This window comes from Capricornis sumatraensis, chromosome 4 (assembly GCF_032405125.1).
Source record: "Capricornis sumatraensis isolate serow.1 chromosome 4, serow.2, whole genome shotgun sequence".
NCBI lineage: Eukaryota > Metazoa > Chordata > Mammalia > Artiodactyla > Bovidae > Capricornis > Capricornis sumatraensis.
In genome coordinates, this window is record NC_091072.1 from 115384811 (window position 1) to 115412107 (window position 27297).

The window sequence follows — 27297 nt, forward strand, 5'->3', positions numbered from 1 at the left end:
CTGCAGAAGACCCTTGAGAGTCCCTGGACAGCAAGGAGCTCAAACCAGTCAATCCTAAAGGAAATCAACCCTGAACATTAGAAGGACTGATGCTGAAGCTGAAGCTCTAATACTTTGGCTATCTGATATAAAGAACTGACTTATTGGTAAAGACCCTGACACTGGGAAAGACTGAAGGCAAAAGGAGAAGAGAACAACAGAAGATGAGATGGTTAGATAGCATCACCAACTCAATGGGCATGAATCTGAGCAAACTCTGGGAGATAGTAAAGTACAGGGAAGCCAGGTGTGCTGCGGTCCATGGCATCACAAAGAGTCAGACATGGCTTAGTGGCTGAACAACAACAACGACAACTTGAATCCACTACTGCTTCCAAGGGTGAATCTCCCCTACAATGTTTGGGTGTCCTCTGACCATGGGAGAAACAAGGATATGACATGGGGGACAGAAGTGTTGTGAACTGAGGAACAAAGAGTAGTCCAATGTCCCTGCCCATCTATGGTTAAGGGTGGCTGAAGACATTCAGTGGGCTCAGGTGAGGGAATATTTACCAATTTCTATAGAAAAATTTCAGTATTTTAATAACCAGTACTGCTATACACACCATTCAGATTATCAGCCTGTTGGACTGATTTAAATTTATCACATTAGTTGTGTTATTTATAATACCTGTTCTGCATTGGCTTTTCTCCTTTTGTCTTCTCTTATTATTTCTATTTTTCTCTTATCACCTTTAAGTACTACATTTCATTTCTATTTTTAGTAATTACCACAGAGATAACCTTTAATTATTCTTTATTTCTTTAATTTTCATTTTTAACTTCTTGAAGCCTATTAATAATCAATATATTGACTTTCCTCTCTGCTACTACAAGGGCCTCAAAATATCTTAATTCTATTTAACCCCAGAATCTACTTACTGTGGTATATTTTAATCCTTCATATATTTTTCAAATCCGTAAGATATTACTACTGTTTTTTGAAGATAACATTTATTAACATTTCCACCTTCTTTGCTCTTCACATCTTCTTGCTGCTTTATGTTATAATGAGATCATTTTCTTTTTCTTGAAGTACATACTTTACAATTTCCCTCAGTGAGGTCTTTGTGAATATTTTTATTTTGCCTTATTTCATAAAATACTTTCACTTCATTAACACCTTTTCAATGCTGTTTAATATGTCATTAAACACAACACTTCTAATAATGTTGGTTATTGTAGTTTTCCTTTCTAGAAGTTCTTTTTGATTTTAATAAAATTTGTTCTGTCATTTTTTTATAGTTTCCTATACATAGCATATTCAAAAGCAGAGACATTACTTTGCCGACTAAGGTCCGTCTAGTCAAGGCTACAGTTTTTCCTGTGGTCATGTATGGATGTGAGAGTTGGACTGTGAAGAAGGCTGAGCACCGAAGACTTGTTTTTGAACTGTGGTGTTGGAGAAGACTCTTCAGAGTGCCTTGGACTGCAAGGAGATCCAACCAATCCATTCTGGAGGAGATCAGCCCTGGGATTTCTTTGCAAGGAATAATGCTAAAGCTGAAACTCCAGTACTTTGACCACCTCATGCAAAGAGTTGACTCATTGGAAAAGACTCTGATGCTGGGAGGGATTGGGGGCAGGAGGAGAAGGGGATGACAGAGGATGAGATGGCATCACTGACTCAAAGGACGTGAGTTTGAGGGAATTCAGGGAGTTGGTGATGGACAGGGAGGCCTGGCATGCTGTGATTCATGGGGTCACAAAGAGTCGGACACGCCTGAGCGACTGAACTGAACTGATTCCTTGCGGACATCTTTCAATCTGATTTTTTTCAACTTAATATGTAGGATATTTTTCTTTTAAGAATGTGTGTCTGATCATTACAATATATGGTGTCTTTGAGAATATCTTTTCTGCTGTCTATATTTCCTATTTCTTCTCATTCATGGGCTTCCCTGGTGGCTCAGAGGTTAAAGCATCTGCCTGCAATGCGGGAGACCTGGGTTAGACCCCTGGGTTGGGAAGATCCCCTGGAGAAGGAAATGGCAACCCACTCCAGTATTCTTGCCTGGAGAATCCCATGGACAGAGGAGCCTGGTGGGTTGTAGTCCACAGGGTTGCAAAGAGTCGGACACTGACTGAGAGACTTCACTTTCACTTTCTTCTCATTCATGGTGTCTATGCCTTATTATTTTTTACTATGTGCTAACCATTATACAAAAAATGATCTGAATAATTATTTGAAGCCTAGGATGAAGGTGCCTTCCACTACACAGGATTTGCTTTTACTTCTTGCATGTCTGGGATTACCATAAATTAAGATTAATGCTCGAAGTTCCCTGGAAGGTCAATCAAAGTGCAATGCAAGCTGCAGTTACTTATGAGGACTCATATACCTATGGTTCACATTTACCTTGAGATGTAGTTCCTTTGAGGTCTCAGCTTATTGGGGGAGGCCCTACCATTACATCCTAAGTAACCCTGGGTATTGATTTCTTTCTCCCTTGCCCCTGCTAGACTATCAAAACCAATTTTCAAGTTTGTTGAACTTAGCAATACTCACAGCAAAAATGAAGCTTTTGTACTCATTTCTCTCTCTGGATTTCTACTTCCCCATCATTCTCTTCCTGGAAAGTTCTTACTACCATGTCAACTCTTTGATGGCTTTGAAGGTATCATTATTTACAACCAGCTTTGAAGCTGTTTCCAGATAATCCAGAATTGGTCTACCATTATTGGAAATAGGAAGCCATGTAATGTCTTCCTTGGCACACAGCAGGTACTCAGAAAATAATGGCTGAATTAGTTGAATTACCATAATTTCCTAAACATACTCCCTTTTTTTTTGTTTGTACAAGAACCGTTTCCTATTCTTAAAACACACAGAATGCCCATTAGAACAAATACTACCTTTTCCTCAAATTTATTCCTGTTGTCTCTACTTTCCCAAATATGAATCCTATTTCTTCTCCATCTGAATCCTCACAAGACCTGGTCTGTATCATTCTCTCAGTACTTAACTAGATAGAAATGTTTTAATATGCTCTTTATTGCTCCTCCAGATTTATACTTTCTTGACATTCCTGGGCTTCTGAAGAATTCCCTCATGTCCCGTCTAGTTCAGCATATATTACAGATTTGGGTGGGTGGGCGGGAATATTCATTACTTTTAGGTGTGATGTCCTGAGAAGGGAGTCTCTGAACATTTATTTTTCCCTACTGCTGAAAGCAGGATGCAGCTTATTTTAAAAAATTTCATATTTGTACAGCACTTTATAATTATTAACAATAGGGTGTTCTCACATACTTGCCTTCTACTTTCATATTCACTATCATCATGTGGCAGATGAGAATCAGAGGGCAAGAGAGAGTAAATAATATTACTGAACAGAGCCACAAAGTCAGAAATGAAACCCAAGTCTTCTTTCTCCAAGCCCAGGGATCATTCCAGGGTACTCAGCTGCTTCCCCATATTATTTGTGCCATTAGTCATTAATGTGCAATAACACCTAAACTCTTTGGAAGCATACATTCTACACATGAAAGCATGTGCAGTACAGGAGTTAGGCTACAGGCAACAAACAGAGGGGTTGGCTCTGAAGGTACTTCATACACACCTCTGGAATGAAGGTTTTCTGTACCGTGGTCTTCCTTACCTCACAACCTTGGTTCCATTTCTCATGACCTGCATGTCCACCATACAGCCCCCAGTAACATAGGCGGCTAGATTCAACTCTGAGAATTCAGCCTAAAAGAGAAAGCAAAACAATAAGGATTCACAAAATACTAGGGATGCCAATGACTCATCACATTTATATGTGCCAAATATACATTTAAATCTCATGTGAAATTAGTAATATTATTTATCTCTCTTTTTGAAAGATGAAGAAGCTGAGATGCAGAGAGGCATGGTGACATGTCCAAGGTTACATCACTACTAATTTCTACCTCCTTGAAGGTAGAAGAAGGTACTCTAACTCTAAAGGAGTGGACAGGCAGGGGGAGAGAGAGATAGGAGGTAGTGGTATAGAGAAACTCCATAGTTACCAAGAGAGGGGCAGAGACAAGAGATATAAGCAGTACTCTTTTTTTTCGGTCCCCACTAAGGAGTATTCTTCATGTTTATGTGCCAACTACAATGTCGCATTTGTGTTTTACTAGACATTTCTGCATCCTTCTAAGTTCATCTTTTTGTTGGCTTATTTGGTTGAGCAAGCTTTAAAATTTTCTGTTGCTATTCCTATGGAATGTGCGTATGCTAAGTAGCTTCAGTCATGTCTGACTCTGTGCAACTCTATGGACTGTAGCCTGCCAGGCTCCTCTGTCTACAGGATTCTTCAAGCAAGAATACTGGAGTGGGTTGCCATGCCCTCCTCCAAGGGATTTTTCCAACCCAGGGATCAAACCTGCGTTTCTTATGTCTCCTGCATTGGCAGGTGGGTTCTTTACCACTAGCGCCATCTAGGAAGCCCTTTCCTATGGAATACATCCCTCCTACCAGGTTATATGCTCCCTGGGGATAGTGACTTGATGTTATAACCATTTCCTAGGTTTACCATAACAAAGTACCCCACTAGGCAGCTTAAACACAGAAAACTGTGCTTTCTCACAGCTGTGGAGGATAGAAGTCCCAAATCAAGGTGTGGGCAGCACTGGTTCTTTCTGAGGGCTGAGCAAGAAGGCTCTGTTGCAAGTTCTTTGCACTGCAAGGTCACCTTCTCTCTGTCTCTTATCAGTATGTTCTCCTCTATGCAAGTCTCTGTAGCCATTCTACCAGTCATACTGGATTAGGACCCACTCTACTGACTTCACTTTAACTTGATTATCTCTGTAAAGATCCTATCTCCACATACCTGTGTCCAACTAAGGTCACATTCTGAGGCACTGGGCCTTAGGACTTTAACACATGAATTTTAGGAGACATAATTCAACCTGTAACCCCACTCTAGAAAATGCATAATACTACACTGACTTATACAGAAACCAAAAGCTATTTATTTGGATTTAATGAATAAAAATAACTGCTCACATACATGCAACACTCACTATGTGCCAGGTACTGTCCTAAGCATTTTATACGTATGAATTCATTTAATCCTCATACTTGTCTACATGAAAAACCAAGGCAGAGAGAGATCAAATAACTTGCACACTGTCACACAGTAGGTAGCAGAGCCAGGATTTAACCCCAGGCAGTCTGGCTCCAGCCTGTCTTTTAACTGCAGCACCCCACTGTCCCCACTGTTTAGCTAAATAAGGCATTAGGTGGACTGCAACTGGGAATTTTAGGGACCTAAAAATAAACCACTCAAAGAGAAAAACAAGTTTACATTGAAGGGAAATATCATTTCATGGTGATTTAGATGTATCCCCTTGGAATCATTTACCAGAAATTATGGCCAAAGACCTAGCTATCTTCCCAGATGGCATTAAAGCAGATCCAGAGTGCCTGTGTCTCTTGTTTTAATTAATAACCTCATTATGCTGTGGAAAGGTGAAAAGCAAAGAGCTCTGTAATGAGGCCAGGTTGGTAAACAGTGGTAATGACCCAGTAATTAAATCTAATGCCTTAAAAATTCAGTCCATCATGTTCAAGATATTTCATTGGTAAGATTACAAAGAAGAATTAGCGAGAAAAGTTGTTGCTTGTGTGGAAAAAAAAGAAAGCTGCAACACAGAATTGCTGGGCACAAGATATGCGAAGAAAAGGAGTGAATCAGAATCTTGGATGGTAAAGTCTCCAACTAGATGGCAAAGACCCAGGGGCTATTTTGCTGCTCAAATGGAAAGAGAAATACCTGGATAGAAGACACCCTCAGGCTTGGATATACGAGTCAGAAGTTCATCTGGTTCAGATCTGAGTGTCTGCAGTTGTTTCCTAGTCATAGTTTATGAGTAATTATAGGAGGTAGATTCCTGGGTTATAGAACAGCAAGCAACTTTCATGCACTGGAGAAGGAAATGGCAACCCACTCCAGTATTCTTGCCTGGAGAATCCCAGGGACAGAAGAACCTGGTGAGCTGCCATCTATGGGGTCACACAGAGTCAGACACGACTGACGTGACTTAGCAGCAGCAGCAGCAGCAGAGGTAGCTAGAATTTGCAGGGCAGAGTAAAGATACAACTGCACAGAAAAAGGCCTCCAGGCACAGAGAGCTGGAGTAGCAAAGAAAGGGCACTTTCCTATATTTATCTTTCTAAAAATTTCAACAACCATGGAAATGAACATAGAAGTATCCAACCATCTCTCCTTCAAGACAGCAGGATGACCCTGCTGGTAGAATCCTAAATATCAGGGCCTGGAGAGCTCTCATAAACTGTAGTGGGTTAAATCGATTCCCCTAAAAGATATGTCCAAGTCCCAACCCTTGATACCTGTGAAATTTGACTGTGTATAGAAAGAGAGTCTTTGCAAATATAATTAAGGCTCTCAGATCCTAGATGAGAGTGGACCCTAAATATAAGAAGATCTATTTATAAAAGAAGAGAAGGGGAGACAGAGGGACCCAGGAAAGAAGGCTGTTTGAAGATGGAGGCAGAGACTGGAGTTACATTGCCCCAAAACCAAGGAACAACAGGAGTTACTAGAAGGTGGAAGAAGCAAGGAAGGACAGTCTTCAGAGGGAGTACAGATCTGTTGACACCTTGATTCCAATTTCTGGCCTATGAGAGGATAATTTATTTTAAGCCGCAAGTTGTAGTAATTTGTTATAATAATCCTAGGAATGTAATAAAATAATTTTGGAAATTGGATCCAATTTTAGTATTGCATGCAAAGGCGTCAGGGTTCAAAGAATGTCAATTGGTTTAGGTAAGGCTCCTTTATCCACTTCAGCAAACACATACTTAAATGCATATATGCACACACGCACAAAATAGAGCACTACTATGAGAGTCATGTTTCTTCATTTTCTGCATAAGTTAACCTTTTGACCTCAAAAACATTTTGGTCCCAATTATTTTTAATGTGATGTCTCTTTACTATATACTAGGCATGGTGGTATAGATAAATAAATATTTAAAGAAACTACATTTAAAAGTAACTGCTCAGTATCTGATGATTTTGGTCAAGTTACTGACTGCTTAGAATCTCAGTTTTGACATCTCTAAAATGGAGGCAATAATATCAGTGGTATCTAGCTTTAAAACTGTTAGTGAAGATTCAAGATAATGTATGAGACACATAGCACAGAGTTGAGACATACATAGGAGGAAGATCTCTATAAACAGCTGTCATTATTATATTCAAATATTTAACTGTCTTAGCGAGAGTAAATTGAAATGCATAAAAAATGGTATAACTTAAAAAGAGAAACCTTTTCAAATATTTATAACATAAACAATTTTTAAAATATTAAGGCATACAATATAAAGAGTAAAGATTTCTGTTTAATTAAGTCCATAATGGAGTAACAGGGACTATATTTACATTGTCATCTTAAACTTGGAAAGCCAGACAAAATACATTAATAATTTTCAGACGCTGAACAACGGGCATTACAGGACCATGACCTTGCAGAAAGGAAACACATGAAATTACCTCTGTGACTGCCCTAGCTGACTGCCTAGAGGCAGTTTTCAGGTGTAGGAGAATGCAATCAGTGCCCAGTAGTCTCACTAAGCTGAAGAGTCAAACGTTAAAATCAGGGAGGCTGCAGAAGGCAATGGCAATCCACTCCAGTACTCTTGCCTGGAAAATCCCATGGATGGAGGAGCCTGGTAGGCTACAGTCCATGAGGTCGCGAAGAGTTGGCCACGACTAAGCGACTTCACTTTCACTTTTCACTTTCATGCATTGGAGAAAGAAATGGCAACCCACTCCAGTGTTCTTCCCTGGAGAATCCCAGGGACAGGGGAAGCCTGGTGAGCTGCCATCTACGGGGTTGCACAGAGTCAGACATGACTGACAGGACTCAGCAGCAGCAGCAGCATCAGAGGTGGCTAGAATTTGCAGGGCAGAGTAAAGGAAAGATACAACTGCACAGAAAAAGGCCTCCGGGCAGATCTGTAAGTCTCTGGCTGTGTACTGCTATGAGCGTGCATGAAAGGAAACTTCTCAGGGCCAGTGACAGAACTATCAGAAAACAGTCGACTCATACTCCAGAACGCACACAGGGCTGGGGATAGCGCATGTTCTCACCAGGTAAAGTGTAAAGACTTTGTAATAAGAGTCGAGTTTTCAAAAATTTAGTAGTGGGGCTAAATGAGCCCTGGATCACAGTGTGCTCTGGATCTAGGATGACCAACTTGTCCTAGTTTACCTAGAGCTTTCTCAACTTTGCAGAAGCTCACCTCAGTCTCAAGTTTTTCAAATTTGATGAAAACTATAAACCTATAGGCCTAAGAAATTCAGTGACTCCCAAGCAGAAGAAACATAAAGAAAAGCATACCAATGTACATAATAATCAGCTTACTAACAAGCGATGAACAGAAAACCTTCAAAGCAATCAAAGGGGGAAAATATACTTTATACAGAGAGGTAAGGAATGACAGCTGGGCTTCCTTGGTGACTCAGTGGTGAAGAATCCACCTGTCAATGCAGGAGACACAGGTTCAATTCCTGATCTGGAAAGATCCCACATGATACGAAGCAACTAAGCCCATGTGTCACAAATACTGAGCCTGTGCTCTGATGACTTTTTTCTTCAAAGACTTCTTAATTTGAATTAGAGTCAAGTTGTTACAGTCTACCATGCCTGTAGGCACCTCACTTTCACTTTACATTTTGCCATAAAAAGTGCATTTGTAAATACTCTCGGACTTGGAAGGAAGTCTGTTCCTTTTTTGTCAGTGTAGTTCTCTGCTTCTCAAGGTGAATAATTGACTGCAAGACAATAGTATGAATCATGGGAGTTCATCACACATGCAGAAGTAGAATGTGTAACAAGAACACAAAGATGGAAATGGAAATGTACTGTTAAAAGGTCCTTACACTGTATATAAAGTGGTATAACATTATTTAAAGATCAGTTCAGTTCAGTCGCTCAGTCGTGTTCAACTCTTTGCAACTCCATGGACTGCAGCACATCAGGCTTCCCTGTTCATCGCCAACTCCCAGAGTTTACTCAAACTCATAGATCTTGATAAATTAAAGCTATTGTAAACCTTGGAAGAATGCCTCAAAAAAAGAGGGATAGCTAAATTAAATTTCACAAATTTTTACAGATTGATGGATCTTAATTGATCTGTGCTTGCATAATCAATATCAACTTTCCAGATGGTGCTAGGAGACATAAGAGACGTGGGTTTGATCCCTGAGTTGGGAAGATCCCCTGGAGAAGAAAGAGTCAACCCACTCCATTATTCTTGCCTGGAGAAGCCCATGGACAGAGGAGCCTGGCGGGCTACAGTCCACAGAGCTGCAAAGAGTTGGACACAACTGAAGCAACTTAGCATGAGCAATCAATATCAAGATGAAAATTGGTAACAATTCCAGCCTCCCTGAATACTCTGTCAACTTCAATATAACTGACATCAACTTTCACACCATGATGCTACCACTTTGATACCTTCTATTTCTGTAGCTTAGTTTTGTATGTTTTTGAACTTCATATGAATCTCAGAGTATATGCCCTGCGTATTTGCCTTTTTTCACTCATCATTATATCTGTGTGATTCATTCATGCTGTTGGGCTTAGAATAAATCATTTTATTTCTGTGTAGTGCTTCAATGCCTGCACAGGGGTGTGTGCTAAGTCTCTTCAGTCGTGTATGACTCTTTGTGACCCTATGGGCTGTACTCTGCCAGGCTCCTCTGTCCATGGGATTCCCCAGGCAAGAATACTGGAGAGGATTGCCATGCCCTCCTGTACAATAATACATTCATCTGTTCTGCTGATGATGGACACCTGGCCTATTTCTAGTCATTGGCTAGTAAGAAAAAAGCTGTTATGCACATTCTTTTACATCTCTTTTGGTGGACATATACTCTCATTTCTTTTGGGTATATTCCTAGGAGTGAAATTATTGGGTCATGGACACCATTAAAGACAGGTAGGTTTTCACAGCAGCATATGTAAGGTCTTTGTATTTTGTTACACTTGTTAAAACCAGGTGTGGGAGGTTTACAACACTGATCTCAATGATACCTGAAAATGCTAGACTCTCTGAGTTTTTCTGTTTATGACTTTTATTAAGCATCTACATGGAGGAGTCAAAGAATAGTGGAAAAGAAACTGGTTTCAAGTCTGGGGTCAAGGGATCTAAATTTTAGATTTAACACTGACCAAGTGTATGGCCTTAGGCAAACCCCTCTTTCTCTCTCCACTTTAATCCTCTTCATCTTCAAAATGAGTTATCATCAACTGAGTCAATTATGTCCATGGTCTGTTTCATTTTCACCTCTCTTTCTTAACCAGCGTCTCCCAATGATCATGGAACAAAAATACTATTACCACAGCATACCTTATGAAAAAGAAATGCCGAGCAATCATACTTTTATTAGAAAGCTATTTACCACTTTATATCCAGTTCCTGGTACACAGGAGGTATTGAAAACACACTTGTGGAATGAAGTGTTATTTTTTATACTTTGTAGATGAACGGACGACTACAATACCTACACACGCTAAACAATTCACCTTCTGAAACTGCCCCACTGCTAGATCCACTAGACCACAGCAAGGAGGAGGGTGGTTCCAGGTAGAAAGGAGGAGAAAGCCCAATCTAAGTTTTCATGAACAAAAGCACAGCTGAGAACACAGGGCTCTTGGGTCAGTGAAGCAATGAGATGTCGTCCGTTGTTGCAACATGGAGTATGTGGAGGAGCACCACAGAACAGAGCCAGAAAAGTGTGGGGGAGGCCAATTCTGAGGATTTTGAATTCCCTGTGAAGGAATGGTACTCTATACGGTATTAGTATTCTATTGCTGCCACAACAAATTATCACAAATTCAGCAGCTGCAGACAACACAAATGAATTGTCTCACTGCTCTATATCCATCAGAAGTCCATGTTAGCTCAGCTGACTTCTGTTCTAGGTTTCACAAAGCCAAAATCAAGGTATCAGCCATCTGGACTCGTTCTGGGAGGTTTTGGGAAGAATCTGCTTCCAAGTTTGCTGAACTGAGCTCTCTGCAGCTATAGGACTGAGGTTCTACTTCCTTGCTGATCTCAGCTGGGAGCTCCTTAAGGCTGTCTGCACTCCTTGTCACACTGTACTCCCCATCTTCAAACTTGTCATGGCATGTCAAGTCCTTCTTATTCTCCAAAGTTTTCTGACTTCCCTTTTGTCACATCTTCCTCTCTAGCCAGAGAAAGTTTTGTTTTTAAGGGCTTCAGTGGTCAGACTGGCCCACTTGGATAATCAGAGATACTCTTCTTATTTTAAAGTCCATAGTTGTAATCACATCGTCATCTCCCTTCTAAGTATCATTTTCACAGATTCCAGGATTAGGGTATAGTCATCTTTGGGAGACCACTGGGAAACACGAAGGGCTGTGTTATAAGAGAGTGATAAATATTTAACCACAGTATTTACATAGCACTTCCTAAGTTCCAGACTCTATTATCAGTGCTAGTTATGGTTGGAATCATATCCATTAACAAGACCTCTTCTATAGCACCCTCGATCACAAGGAAATACAAGCACCTGTTTATAATTAAACACATGTCCAGCTCCAGGAAAACACGTGCACACACACTCACGAGTATGCGCATCACACAGAAACAAGATGGAATGCATTCAGTTTCCTGAAGAGTCTTTCATGGGTTCTCACTGTAACCTAGAAAGTATGTGATGCCAAGCAGATAATATCACTGAAAGCATGGGGTATTCATCTTTAGTTACCATAATTGCTTTTGCAATGATAATGATGTTGATGACGGAGTAGAAAATGGTGATTGCAATCATCATTATTATAATAAGTTGAAGGATGCTATTAGGCCAACAGATCAATGGGAAAGAAACTGAAATTGGGACTTGGAATTGGATGAGTGACTGGAATGTACACAAGAAACCGAAAATGTGTGGGAATGTGGAGGTAGCAGCTATCAGCCTTGACCATGAAGCCTGACTGAAGGAGGGGGGATTTTGACACAAAGAGCTGTTGTCCAGAGTTCCTGAGAAAGACAAGATGCTGGCAGACAGATTGTTCTGGAAGCCAAGGGAGGCTGATAAGATACTGGAAATTCTTGTTAGTTAGTGAAGACCTATCTGGTCCAGACTGTCTGCCCCTTGCCAAGGCCTTAGACACCCTTTGTAATTTGCAGGAGGGTAAAAGAGAGAGACAAGAGAGACACATAGATACTGAGCTGATGGCAGAAGGTGGGCAGCCTCCAGGACCTTTCCTAATGCTAGAACAACTTCTCATCCTCTGCCCTTTTCTCTACGCTTTCTCACTTCATAAGGAGGAACTGTTAATCTAGTGCTCAGGACATCATAATGCTGCCTTAAACAGTGGGCAAGGTCACTGCTGGGTTGAAACCCAGGCAATCATGTGTGATTCTGGAGTCCACATTCTGCTTCTCTCCAGCTGAGTGTCTGCTGAACTGGGTGGTCCTCATGTTAACTTCCTCTCTCCTGCCTTGTAGCTCCTCAGAGAAGCCACCCTCAGCAGCCATTTTGCTCTCAGCCCCCTGTCCCATGAGTTTGCAGCACTGAACTCTTGATTCCAAGGAGACCCAGATGTCCTGCTCTCTGTTTTCGTAACTGTGTCTGTGGTACCTCAGAATTATTTAGCTGTATGTATTTAGTAAGCAGGGCTTCCCAGGTGGCGCTAGTGGTCAAGAACCCACCTGTCAATGCAGGAGACATAAGAGTGCAGGTTTGATCCTTGGGTTGGGAAGATCCCCTGGAGGAGGGCATGACAACCCACTCACATTTAGTAAGTAACACTCATAAATAGGACATTTGGCTTTAAAAACAGGCAAGATGCTGCACAGAGAAGGCAATGGCAACCCATTCCAGTACTCTTGCCTGGAAAATCCCATGGATGGAGGAGTCTGGTAGGCTGCAGTCCATGGGGTCACTAGGAGTCGGACACGACAGAGCAACTTCACTTTCACTTTTCACTTTCATGCACTGGAGAAGGAAATGGCAACCCACTCCAGTGTTCTTGCCTGGAGAATCCCAGGGACAGGGAAGCCTGGTGGGCTGCCGTCTCTGGGGTTGCACAGAGTTGGACATGACCCAAGCAACTTAGCAGCAGCAGCAGCAGCAGCAGCAAGATGCTGTACTGCTTTGGTCTGGAGCTGATTCAGGCAACCCTGCACAGGAGTGGTGGGCCCAGGCCCTCTAAAACGTATTTGCTCTTCCTCCTTGTGTTTTTGTCTACTTTAGGAACCTGCAAAAGGGATGGTGGTAGTAATTGTCAAGGTAGGATTAGGGCATTCTTGAGTCCTCTAGCAAGTTTTCATCAAAATTCCACCCTAATCCCTAACAGATTGTTATGTTTACTCTTGGGAAGGAAAGTGTGTTATTAACAAATTCCTTTTAAAATAAATCAGCATTCTGCATGTACTGTGCTCTTTTTTCTTTTTTTTAATTTACTTGGCTGCACTGGGTCTCAGTTGCAGCACTTGGGATCTTCGCTGTGGTATGGAGGATCTCTTAGTTGTGGCATGAGGGATGTAGTTCCCTGACCAGGGATTGAACTCAGGCCCCCTGCACTGGGAGCGTGGAGTCTTAACCATTGGATCACCAGGGGAGTCCCTTCTTCACTTCTTAGGTTCTTTCACAGGGTCTTATAGAGACTCGTTAAAAGCATTAACAGCAGCAGCAACAATAATAAAACATTAAACACAGAAAACCCAAGCTTTACGCAGGCTGTGAACTCCTACAGGATTTAGGTTCTTTGGCACCTCCTTCCACCAGCCCCTGTCTGCCCCTGTTTCAACTCACTCTGTCATCGCCATGCCATGCTGGCCTCTTTCCCATTACCAAGCACAGGAAGCAGACTCCAACCTCCAATCCCTCAGTCTCTAAACCTTGTTTCCGAGAGCCGGCAGCACACCTCTGCTCCCTGGCGCCCCTAGTGGCACCATCCTACAAAGCACCTGCTGTGCTCCAAGCTATTTCCTTGCTTAATCTGACGTAAATATTTACATCCATCCCAAGTGAATATGTAATCGTCCATTTCTTTCACTATAACGGAAGCTCCACGGGGCAGGGATTTTGTCTGTTTTGCTCAGAGCTCTAGCCCAGCACCTAAACCAGTGTCTGGGGAAGCAGCACAGGTGCTCTGTGAATATCACTGAATGAACAGATGCCCATTTTGCAGATGCCAAAGGTGAGGCCCAGGGAAGCGGGGTGACTTTGCCCAAAGTTACATTCTGGGGTCCAAACCCAGGCTGACACCCTTCACACTGTACCATGTGGCTTATTTGCGGGGACTCGAGTCTTAACTCGCAGAGCTCTAATTCTTACACCTTCCTGTGTCTTTCCCACGTCAGTGTGCAGCATCTGCTGGGGAAGCCCACAGGTCCCTCTTTCACCGCTCTGCTCCTTCCAACTGCCCTGCTGATAGCAAGTACTTGGCAGGCGGCCCAAAGCCTGCTCTCAGCAAGAACTGCTTCCTGTCGGTTTCCCGCATAGGCCGTGTTTTCAGCTCTGAGGCCTGGTGGGCTCAGTGACTTCCTTGGCTGGCATCTCGGGGCTGAGCTCTTTTCCACCAGTACAGACTCACCTTGCAGACAAAAGAGGCTTTGAATGTCTGAAGACTCATTCAGTGGACCTTTCCAGAGGAGGAAATACTGTGCAGAAGCAGTACCGGGCATCTCAGGAAAAACCTGGGCCACTGGGTCAGTGAGAGCTGCCTGGCAGTGCTGCCCAACTCCAGTGTGAAACACCCAGCTATGCAGGCAAATGCAAAGGCACCTCTGCTCATCAAAACCTTAATAGTCCTCTGTGTGTGTGCGTGTGTGTGCAGAAAGCAGGTAAGGGAGAGGTGAGAACGTGTCAAACACATGTACAATAGAGACAAGTAAATGACAGAAGCTACATTCTTAAATGTTCAAGTTATAAAATATCCAGTTAGTTGGAGTTCACCATATTATTTTTTAAAAAAATCAGTAGCAGTGACTTGCAGTTTACAAAGTGTTGCCATGTGAAGGTTTTTAGAATTGAACCCCATGAGTCTGAATCAGAGTTTTACCCCTTATTTGTTGTGCACCTTTAGACAAGTTAGCCTTTCTAAGCCTCAGTCCCTCATCTGTAAATGAGATTAAGAATGGTACCTTCCTAGGGCAGGTGTGAGCATTAGATGGATTAATTCTATTTAATGGAATTAATGGATTTCATTAAATGGAATTGATATTCACTTAAGAGTCCTTAGCAAGGTGCCTAAGTGAAAAATGAATAATCGATGTTAGATATCACATTTATGTTCTTTAATTTGATCATTACAATGACTTCTTGATACGGGAGTAGGTATTAGCATTCTCATTAGTGGATGAGAAACAGAGAGAGAAAATGACTTGGCCAAGATCACAGAGCTACCTGAACCTGAGTTATCCATTAATTCACTAACTTAACAACTATTTCTTTTTTGGAGCAACTACTGTGCCAAGAATAGAGACTGAGACAACAGCATCTGAGAATCAAAGTAAAACATCCACTGTCATTTTCCCTCTGCCAGGGAAAACTGGAAGGGTAGGGGGAGCTTCTGATAATGTCTGAAGGATGGGAAGTGCTCAGTGAAGGAGAGAGGGAGGAGGGGGAGGAAGAGGAGGGTAGGAGATGGGGAGGAGGGGGAGGGGAAGGGTGGGGAGGGGGACTGAGGAGGTGGGGGGAGGATGGGGCAAGGAAGAGGGAGGAAGAGGAGGGTAAGAGATGGGGAGGAGGGGGAGAGGAAGGGTGGGGAGGAGGACTGAGGAGGTGGGGGGAGGATGGGGCAAGGAAGAGGGCGAAGAGGAGGGGAGGGGGAGAAAGAAGCTTTAAGGGGTGGGAATGGTCCCAGAATGGTGGGACCGCCAGAGCGGTGAATTTTGCCACCTGCAACAAACTTTTGCTGCTTGTGACAGATCGGGCAAATGTTCAGAGATTTTAAGACCACAGCTTAGCTACGTATTAAAGAACGATGAACCGTGTCCCCTTGACATCTACTTCTCTTCACTGTTGCGCTAGGTTCCACAGGTGTAAGTACCATTCTGCTGAATTCTCAGAAATGTGTGTTTATAGGATTAAACAAAGCACATGTGAACGTCTCCCCATATTTTTCCAGATGGTTGATGGATGGGTTCAGGGGCTTGGAGATCGAGGCGCAGAAGCAGAGTCCATGTTTGGCAGTTGTATCACAGGTGGGTGTGACGCTGACGGTGAGGTGGTGAGGCTGGAGCTCTGGGAAGAGCTGCCTGGGGTGGGATGATGAGCCTAGAGATGAAGCAGGCATGACCCTGTCGAGTATGGTGAGCAGAGATACTGAAGGAGCTTAAGTAGGGCTGATGTAATTTATTTCTGTAGACTTTTTTTCCAAATGGAAACTTGTGATGACAAGAACATCTCATCCATCAAAGCTCCGAGAAATTAAAATGTTCTATCCTACCTTAACGTGCTTTCCTTTATTTGGTTTTCATTTTACACGTCCAACACCATTTCAGTGCTGTAGAAATGAAAAAAGCATTCAACCCTCCTTTTCTACCTGCTGCTACCCACAGCTTGGGCCTCACCTTCTCTCCCTAGAGCTGCTTCCCAGAGGTCTTTCCTCTTACCTTCCTTCCCTTGATCCAGTCCACACATCCAGGGACCAGGGTAAAGCCCTGTGCCAAGATGAGGGCCTGCTGCTCCCTCTGCTTGGGCCTCAGAAAACATGGCCGGTTTTAAACCCCAGACATGGAGTCCCTACTGCCCCCTACAGCCTGAGCTTAGTGCTGGACTTCAGAAGGACCACAGTGTCACCACTCTGGGTGCTAAATGCTGCAAAGAAAGATGAAGCAAGCGACATGACACAGAGTGACTGAGAAGTGTGCGTGGAGAGTGCCATTTCAGAGAGGGCAGTCAAGCGCCTCTGAGAAGGTGACACTGCTGCAAAGAACCTGAACAAGCCATGTGGATACCTTAGGAAAGAGGGTTCCTGGTAAAAAGAACAGAAAAGCAAAAGCTCAAGGCAGGGTGTGCTTGCCTGAGTTTTTCAAAGTTTGTTTCTTTGTGGTAAAATAACTGCAATGTAAAATTTACCATTTTAACTATTTTTTAAGTGTATAAATCAGTGGCATGAAATATATTCACAGTGTTGTGCAACCATCACCACCATCCAACCACAGAACTTTCTCATCATCCCCAACAAAACCCTCATGTCCAAGAAACAGTAACTCATTCTCTATAACGGCTGGTAACCTCTACTGTACTTTCTGTCTCTCTGAATTTGACTATTCTAGATACCTGATACAAGTGGGATCATACAATATTTGTCCTCTTATGTCTGGCTTATTTGACTTAAAGTTTGTCCATGTTATAGCATATGTCGGAATTTCCTTCCTTTTAAAGGTTGAATCATATTCCATTGTATGGATATACCACATTTGTTTACCCATTTGTCAATGAACACTTGCGTTTTATATCTACCTTTTGGCTACTGTGAATAGTGCTGCTATGAACATGGGTTAACAAACATGCTTGAGTCCCTGATTTTAGTTCTTTTGGCTATATACCCAGGAGTGGAATTGTTGGGTCATGTGGTGATTCTGTCTGACTTCTTGAGGAACCACCATGCTGTATTCTACAGCAGCTATACCATTTTACATTGTGACCAGCAATGTACAAGGGTTCCAATCTTTCCACATCCTCATCAACACTTGTTTCCTGCTATTTGATTTTAAGGAACAGTGTGAGAAGGCCAGTGTGACTGGATCAGAGTAAGCAAGAAAGACAAGAGCAGGAAGAAGGCCAGGGAAGTCTAACCATGAAGGGTGTATAGCCACGCGAAGGATTCTGGCCATCACTTACAGTGAGATTGGGAGCCTCTGGAGAGCCGTGGGTTATGGGGAGTAACAATCCCATGTATAGTAAGTTAAAACCCAATGCTTCCAGCTCCAGAAGCATGGGGTCTCAAGGCTAGCACAAGCCTCTCTTCTTTCAGGCTGCCAGAGGGTTAAGTAAATGCAAACATGGGCAAATGCAGTGAAAGGAGATATTTCCTTCCCCTGCTGACACACCTGATGCAGGAAGCAGACTCCTGCTCCCTGGGAACGAGAGGCCTGGCCAGACTTGTGCTTCAAGAAGAATATGAATGTCGCCTGGACACAAGATGGCTTAGCACTTCCCATGTCAGTTTCTGAGAGCTACTGAACAGCCTAAGGCCCCATCTGTTTTCAATCTTGTTAAAAGGGCCTCGTGTGCTGGCGCCTATTTAAAATAATGCACACATGGAGTTTCCAAAATGAAGAAGAAAAAGGGGCCATGCTTTCCCTGCCGGCACAGCTTATGTGTTTACTTTGGAGCCGGTTTCAGGAGTTCTGAGACAAGACACAGCTAATTTCTCTTCCCGGAGTTGATTTGCAAGTCCCCACAGGCTTTTGCTCCAAGCATTTAAGGCAGCTTGGTATAAACTGGTCACCCCTTCAAAAGGCCACTGTGAAATATCTCCAAATTAAGGCTGGGCTTGGGAAAGGGGAACCCAAAGCCATTTTCCTCCTTGCAAAAAGGCTGTTTTCCCAATTCCTTTTCCTCAATAGAGACTTACATTTTTAAAGGCCGAGTTCTCCTTTCTCAGATGTTCCTTTTCTTCCCAAGGGGCCATAGCAGTTCCAAGACAGTGTGACCCAGATAGAGCCCAGAGTCAGTGTGAATCTAATCCCCAAATGGGGATTGCCAGGGTCAGAGTCAGGGGAGAGTAGCCTCCTGCAGTCTATGCACTCCCATGCAGGGAAGCAAAGGCGAGGAGGCTTCTCTGTCCACATTCCGGGGGCAGGCAGCCCCCATGAGCTGCTGAACCAATGTCATTCCTGAGTCATGAGGGTATCTACACATCCAGGGCCACCAAGAGCTGTAATGGACCATTTCTGACCCTGCAGGCTCAGGAAAAACACAACACAAATGTAGAACCACTGTACAACTTCATCAATAATGGCCCCACAGGTCTGGGTCCTTATTACTAACCTCCCCTAAACTCGGAGCAAGAGAAGTTCAAAGAGGGTACGAGAGCACCAGGGTGAACATGTTCATGGTGGCCCATCCGTGGCTCCTATCATTTTCTGCTCCTTCACACCTTCTTTGACTCTCAGGATCTAGTTGACAGTGTTTTCACTTGATGGCAGCAATGCCCAGCAGCAGAGGCGGGAATGGTTATCCCAGGGGGAACAATGGTAGAAGTAGCAGCAGTAGAAGGAAACGGGAGAAGCAGTGGTGGCAGTCTTTGGAGAGGAAGAGACGAAAGGAGCTACTAAGCTAGTAGCAAGAGGACTGAAAAGTGTGTGTGTAACCTCGGCAGTTCTGGCAGCAACATTATAATACAGCATATTTGTAAACTAATGTCACTAATTATATTTATATTAGGATTACAATGTATAATGGTTAAGCACTTACTATGTGCCAGGCGCTGTTATAACGGCTTTGCGTGTATTAATTCTGACAGTAGCCCATTAGGTAGGTCCTTTTATCACTGTTGTTGCTGTTCAGTCACTAAGTTGTGTGTTACTCTTTGCAACCCCATGGACTGCAGCATTCCTGGCTTCCCTGTCCTTCACTATCTCCTGGATATTATCATTATGCCTACTTTATAGTTGGCAGCACTAAGGCATGAGATTAAATATAATTACCCAAGGTCACACAGCTTGGGAGGTGATAGATCAAGAATACAAAAAGAAGTGATCTGGCTACAGGATCCCTGCTCTCAAATACTCCCCTAGGCTTCTTCCAACCCATGGCAGAACCCAAGGCTAGGAGAGCAGCAGGATGGAGGGAGTGAGAATCACTTCTAAAGAGGATGTCTATGGAGTGGGATACTTTCTGGAGGTTCAAAGGTTCAGAGTCATCCAAGCTCTGCATCAAACAGAAGAGTAATTTTTACTTTGTAATTTGCTTAAATACTGGGTTTTATATAAGACTTAGAAACAAAAGAGTTCCATTTCAAAAGACTGTTAAAAAGCAGCAGTGTGGTGAGGCTTTGGGGTTAGAGAGGTGTGCTAACCAGGTCTTATTTTCTGTATTCTGATGCTTTCATATCTTTCAGGCTCACTGAACCTGGATGGACCGCCTCTCACAAGAGTTAGCCAGAACCTGGAGAAAGTAAAGACTTGCCATAGAGAGCACCTGTCAAACGTGAGACAACCATCCAGAGCCCATACCGCAACGACCTTCTCTACTGGGCTCTGATGCAAAGAGATGACTCACTGGAAAAGGCTGTGATGCTAGGGAAAATTGAGGGCAAGAGGAGAAGTGGGCAGCAGAGGATGAGATGGTTGGATAACATCACTGACTCAATGGACATGAGTTTGAGCAAACTCCAGGAGATGGTGAAGGACAGGGAAGCCTGGTGTGCTGCAGTTCACAGGGTGGAAGAGTCAGACACGACTTAGCGACTGAACATCAACAACAAGTAGGCTCTCACTCCGGGCCACTATCTCCCCTTGACCCCCAACAACCCAGGGCCAGGTGCCAGACAACCAGGGATAGCCCCTACACCCCAGAGCCTGCTGAAACCATTCCGATTAGTCAATCCAGAACGTGCTCACCAAGCCTTGCCTTTTCCTTTCAGTGGAAACACAATAATAAAGGCTCTTGTCCACATCTTCCCCTTGCTCCCTCTGCCTCTAGACTGGCCATGCTGCTTCCCCACGGGATCCTCACATCATGGTATTCTGTGCCTCCTTCTTTAGGGGACTGTGAGTGCGAGACACTTCTTCCTTCATGACAGTCATTTCCGTGTCTGCATGTCTTACCACACTCAACTATAACAAATCCCAGGCCCCTACACAACACCAGGCTTGGTCCAGCCCTTGGGGGTTTCACCTGGCTTTGGGCCTCTGTTGCGGGTTGCTGGGTGCACAACCAGGGATCACACTGACTGAGGTGGGCTGTGTTACAAAGATCCAAGAGCATGAGGTGTCTATTCCATTCTGGAACTTCCTCACTCTGGGATCTTGGGAAAATCATAGAAACTTCTGCCATGGCATTTTTGTAAGAATGAAGGAGAAGGTCCCCACCCCAACTCTGCCCTGAGGCCTTTAGTGATGAGTAAAAGGAAGAGGGAAGGTGAAGTTTCTTCAGAGCCATCTGGGAAGCCCACATCATGATAAACTGAAGTACCACCTCCTGTCTCTAGGGGCCCACAGGGCTCTCTGCACAAAAGGAATCATCTTGGAATTACTGTATCTAGTACAGGGTTCCCCAAGCTTGGCACATTGACTTTTTTGAGTTGGATAATTCATTCATTGTTGTGGAAGGCTGTCTTGTGTACTATAAGATGTTTAGAAGCGTCCCTGTCCTCTTCTCATAGAGGTCAGCAGCACGCCCCTGTTTTGACAACCAGAAACATTTCCCGGTATTGCTAAATGGCCCCCAGGGGCAAAATCACCCCTGGTTGAGGACTGCTGATACAGAGAAGGAATGAGTTAAGCTCTCTCCCTTCTCCTCTTTTCTCCACTCCACCTCTCCCTCTTCCTCTTCTTTCTCCTCCTCCTTTCTCTCCCCATCTCTCTTCTTCCAAAATGCTTGACGTTTGCAACCCCAGGTACCCCTGTGGAGCAGCAGGGCTCTAGGGGCACAACTCCAGAGACTGCCAGAATAGAATTCAGCAATTCCAGTGGTGGTGGGTCTTGGTCTCATTCCCGTCGTATATTTACCAACAGCTCATCTGGCGCGATCCAACCACCTCATCCATAATTTACCATCCTCTTTAAGTAGGCTCGTATCAAACCCACGGAATGGGAGAACTGAAAGTTCCATTGGGGTTACCGAGTGAGTTTCATCTTGCTGCCAGCTCTGGTTGTTTCATGGAGAATGATGAAGCTGCCCTAACTCAACAGGAAAGCCTGCCTTCATCGAGCAGTGGTGTCTGTTGTGGCTGGGGGAGAGTTGGCAGGTAGAAAACACTCCATGCATCTGCCAGTTCCTCCTTTACAAATCAGTCAACCCAGATCCAAGGTCCTCCTGGATTTAACTAAAATGAACCAAATCTTACGATGTGATGAACATAGTAGTATTGCTATTACTATCTCCATTCTGCAAATAAAAAAACTGTAACCAAGGACACTGAGTCATATGCTCAAAGTTCCATAGGTAATAAGAGGTGGTGCCAGGATTTGATCCTTGGTCTTCTGATCCAAGACACAGCTCTGTCCATCATACCAAACTCTCTTGAGATGTTTCATCTTCTGAGGCAACAAAAAGTTTCCTCCACACAAATACTACAGAACAGTAGTAAGAATTAGTGAAATGAGCCTGTTTACTTTCAGATTCTTAATGTCATTTCCCAATAAATATAAGTGAAGAACAGTTAAAGTAAGGATTAGAAGAAACCAGAAGCCACACAGAAGGGTGGTGGGGGTAGCAGATGTGTATCCAAGAAATGAGGGGTGAATTGGCCATGAAAGTCAGGAGAATCTGTTTTTATAGAGTATGGACTGCTTGGGAGCCAGGAGTTCAAATCCTGTAACCTGCATTGCTTGGACCTCTCTGAACTTCAGCTTCTTGTGTAATAGTAACGGGCAACTCCAAAGGCCGCTGTGAGGATAAAGTGAGGTTGTTGTTGTTCAGCTGCTCAGTCATGTCTGACTCTTTGAGACCCCATGAACTGCAGCATACCAGGCTTCCCCATCCTCCACCATCTTCCAGAGCTTGCTCAAACTCATGTCCATTGAGTCAGTGATGTCATCCAACCATCTCGTCCTCTGTCCTGTCCTCCTCCTGCCTTCAATCTTTCCCAGCATCAGGGTCTTTTCCAGAGTCAGCTCTTCTCATCAGGTGGCCTAAGCACTGAGCTTCAGCTTCAGCATCACTCCTTCCAATGAATATTCCCGATTGATTTCCTTTAGGATGGACTGGTTTGATCTCCTTGCAGTCCAAGGGACTTAAGAGTCTTCTCCAACACCACAGTTCAAAAGCATCAGTTCTTTCGTGCTCAGCTTTCTTTATGGTCCTACTCTCAGCATCAGGGGTGTGTGTGTGTAGCAAGTGCTTAATATTTAGGACTTTATTATTATTATCACTATTATTGGTATTATGTAATACTAAAGTTCATGAAAGTATTTTGGGGGAAAGGAACCTAGTTCTAAACTGTTTTTTAAACCCCTCCCCCAAAAAAGCAGTGAGGAAAGAGTTAGGTTTTAGACAGATGGGTAACTGGACAAACAGGTATATAGATAGATGGAAGAATGGATAGATAGATATTTATAGAAACAACATTTGGGGAATCAAGATGCAGAACCTAAGGGTAAGTCACTATAAATAAGAGACCATCTGAATTAAGTATTAGCTCTCCAAAGACCCTTAGAGGCACCAGTGAGCAGAATGAGGAAGAGAGGCAGTGAGAAAGCCATGGTGGTGCCTGGTTACGGGGGCCTTGGTGCTGCCGAGAGACTTTGGCCTCCCTCCCACAGACATTAAGGAGTCTGGGCCATGGAGAGCAAAGGGAGTGAGAGAGACCAAAACAGTTGTATGAGAGTAAGCAAAGTGAGACACATGATCAAAACCTGGTTCTATCCAGTGAATGCAAATTTGGGGCTCCTGGCACTTGGCTGGCCCAGCCACAGGAGGTTCAGCCCCTTCGTTTCCCCTGCTTTTCCTGGCAGCCAGAGGGGAGGGCTGACTGTCTCCTCTCTGTCTGGACAGAATGTAGGCCCTGAGGTGGGGTGGGTGAAAAGGTCAGTTGGTTCAGTTCCACCTCAAACAGTCTGAGAACCCACCCAGAAGCTCATGAAGGGAACCTCAGGGAGGAAAGAAAGTTCCAGAAACACAGGTAAACAAGTCTCTGAGAAAATCAATCTGAAAAAGTGCTGTAGGAAGCAAGCCTTTTTTCAAGGTCCAGCGGGGCAACAGGTGAGCCAAAGAAAGCAGGCAGGCACAAGTTCCAATCACAATTCTGTCGCTAATCCCACAAATACCTACTTCACCCCTCCCAGGCTTGGTTTTGTCATCTGAACAATAACAGGACTAAATATAACACTGTAAGAGAAGCGTTAGAGCCATGAAGGGCACATAACTGACCTTCAATAATAATTTCTCTTCTTGGTTTTAACATGCACACAGAACCCCCTAGATGCAACTTCATGCCCCTCAAGGGGACTCAGTTTTACTTCCTGTCTGGCACTGCCCTCTTATCATAGCCAGGTTTCTCCCTTGAGAACTCCCACAGCCCGACTTGGCAAGAAGGAGACAAGCTTGGCTCTACTGTAACCAGCACTATGACCTTGGGCCAGGAATACCTGGTGACTAGCCTTGGCTCTAGAGAAGAGATTAAAACAGGCAGTAGGATGCAGGGTCAGTGGCGTGGGCACCACGGCTTCTGGAGTATTCACATCTCAGCTCTTTCACTGGCCCACTGCTGGGTGGCCTTGCCTAAGACACAACCTCTCGAGTCTCCGTTTCATCAGCACTTCCTCGGTGAGGCCACGGTGAGGGTTAAGCATATACAGATAAACTCAGGCAGTGGCTGGCCTGTCGTGTTCACCTAATGTTCACCCGTGTCACTGGTGCAGACTAGTGCTGTAGCTGTATCATTCACCACGCCAAAGAATATTTGGGTCAATCTGTTTCCTGGGAAATTCTTATAGTAGATCCGATATTTTCTCTGTAGCTTTTGCATTTTTCCCTACTTCAGATTATTAGACAAATATTTATTGAGCCCAGATTAGGTATCTGGTTATTGGAAACATCTACTAAATACCTGACTAAGTAGCCAGTGGTATCATGCTACTGTAACACTGTCTTTTTTTCATGGCTCCTAATCAGTTTGCAATTGTGATGTATGCGAGTGTGTGCAAATGTCAGGGTGTGTGTGTGAGAGAGAGCTAGAGATCAATTATGTGATTAACATCTGTCTCTCCCATTAGACTTTAAGCTCTATCAGGTAGACACTACATCTATTTTTAATCACCTTTTCAGTCTTAGCACTCAACACATGGTAGGCACTCAGTAAATATTTGTAGGTTGAATAAAGATATTGTCCATGTTCTCTATACGCCCAGAGACTAGAGGGAGTGACAGGCAGGTGAACAACTAATTTCAAAGGAATCTGGTAAATGGAATGATAGAAATATGCATGAGGTATGTGACAGCACAGCCAAGAGGCACCTTACCTTCCTTGGACAGAAGCAGCTCAGGCGAAGCAGAATAGAAATAATGCCTGAGCTAAACCTTGAGGAAAGGCAGGCAGGGCTCACTTGCAGAGGACCCTGTAGGCAAGTTTGCAGCCCACAGAACAAGACTCATGGACAAGCCAGTCCTTACACAGAAGAAGAAATTCACCAAGTCTTTTTCAGATTTTTACTTCTCCAGATACACTTTCCCAAGTAAAACAGCATCTGGAGTCAAACTGTGAATTCCAGCTCTGCCATGTGTAAGCTGTGTGGCCTTCAGTAAGCCACCCAACCTCTCCTAGCCCTAGTTTCCTCATCTGCAGAATGGGGGAACTTATAGCATCTGCTCTTCATAGAGTAGTGATGAAGATAAAGAAACTAATCTGTATGATGTACTCAGCATGTGCCCGGCACTTAGTGAGCGTGTGATTAGACACTGGTTATTTTCACTAATCCCTTCTGAGTCCAGACTACACAGCTGTCATGTACATGACAACACCATCTGTGGAAATTATCTCATGTTACCCTCTAAACTCCCTGAGAGAAGTGACCCAAGACTTCCCTTAGGTTCAGCTTAGGTTGAATTCTACTCTAAAGGAAGCAGTGCCTTATGAAAGCTCCCTATGTGATGTTAAATATACATACTGTAGGACATATAAGCTCATTCTCAGATACCAGCTTCTCCTCTCTTTCCCAGGGTCTAGAAAAGGCAGCCACACTGGATATGATCCAAAAGAAGCCATTTCAAAGCATGTGTCCTGTTTATGTGTCGGCCACACTCCCCACCTCAGGAGATTCTGGTCAGGGTGGGCTGGGAGATTCCTTAGATAATCTAATAGATTAGTTTCCAGTTTAGCATAACAGCTAGACAGATTTCTGCAGTGAAGTCAGCCAAGTCAATTAAAAGGCATTTTTCCCTGCTGTGAGTTCAGAAGTCCCTTTGGTTTGTTCCAGCTTTCTGGGATGTTTCATAATAGGTTCCACCCTGGGTTAATTAATAACCCTTGATTCCTACTGAAATGCAAAGACTGAAATCCTGTGTGCAAGTACATCCGGGCAGGGGCTGCTGGCAGGGCTGGGGTGAACCCAGCAGGGCTCCTCTCATCAGGGAGTGAGCCAGACCCCAAACAGTAGAGATGACAGCAGAGCTGGCAGCAAACGTAAAGAGTGGCTGAGCAAACGCTGAAGGTCAAAGCTGGAGAAGTGGTGTGGGGAGGGAGAGCATAAGCAGTTGAAATCACGAGGCCAGAGATTTAGCAGGTTGGGAGTAAGCCGGAATGCGGGTGTGAAATGGGTCAGAGCAAGTGGCCAGGACTAAGCTGGTGAATAAGATGAGGTTGACGGTGGTCACTTTCATGCGATGCCAGCTCAAAGACATCCTGCGGGTTTGGTTCCATCCTCTCTGTTTTAAGGAAAACGGGTTATCCCTTCTATTCTCAAATACAAGTTACAGGTATGAGAATGAAGCTCAATGGGCTAAAGAACACCAAGTCAGGGATACACACGCATTTTATGAAGTTCTTTCCATGAACCTCCTCCCCAAGCATAATCTTCCAGGATAAGATGTTTTTTTCACCCACTCAAGAGCAGAATGTCCCTGCCTCCAGTCTCATGCCAGCCAGCCTATCTTCTAAAACCACTATCAGCATTTGCATCCTAAAATGAAAACATAATTGTACTACTCCATGGTATAAAAAGTCCAATAAATATGTCTCACTCCCCTGGGACACAATTCAATTTCTAACCGCATACATTGCCATACAAAGCCCACCATGAATAGAGATTGTTTTCTTTCTCAGCTTCATCTCCCACCACCCTTTTGAGTGCAACCTCGACTCTGGTCATTTCCCTGACATGTAACAAACTGAAATTTCAAACATACGCTTCAGTGGGAAAGCTTGAATACCTGACTACCTCACTACCCTATGTGCACAACTGTACCCTTCCTGTCCTGACACTTGGCTAATTCTTGCCCCCAAGCCTCTGTGAAGCCTCTCCTAAGAGTGTTCCCGGACAAGGCTGACGATCCCTCCCTCTTCTGTGCTCCACTATGCTTTGTGTCAGCAAACATCCCAGTGTACAATAGCCACCGCCCTCATTGTTTATTTTCCACCAGAGGGAGAACCCTTTGAGAGTGGAGA

At 43.8% G+C, this 27297-nt stretch overlaps 1 protein-coding gene across 2 annotated transcripts in view; it reads right to left on the reverse strand.

Annotated features, from left to right (window-relative positions):
* Positions 1-27297, reverse strand: part of SYN3 (synapsin III) — a 447307-nt gene that overhangs the window by 387752 nt on the left and 32258 nt on the right. For both annotated transcript variants that reach the window (XM_068970770.1, XM_068970769.1), the window contains exon 3: positions 3642-3733. In XM_068970770.1, coding sequence (XP_068826871.1) covers positions 3642-3733 — 92 coding nt within the window. The remainder of the gene's footprint in view (positions 1-3641; positions 3734-27297) is intronic.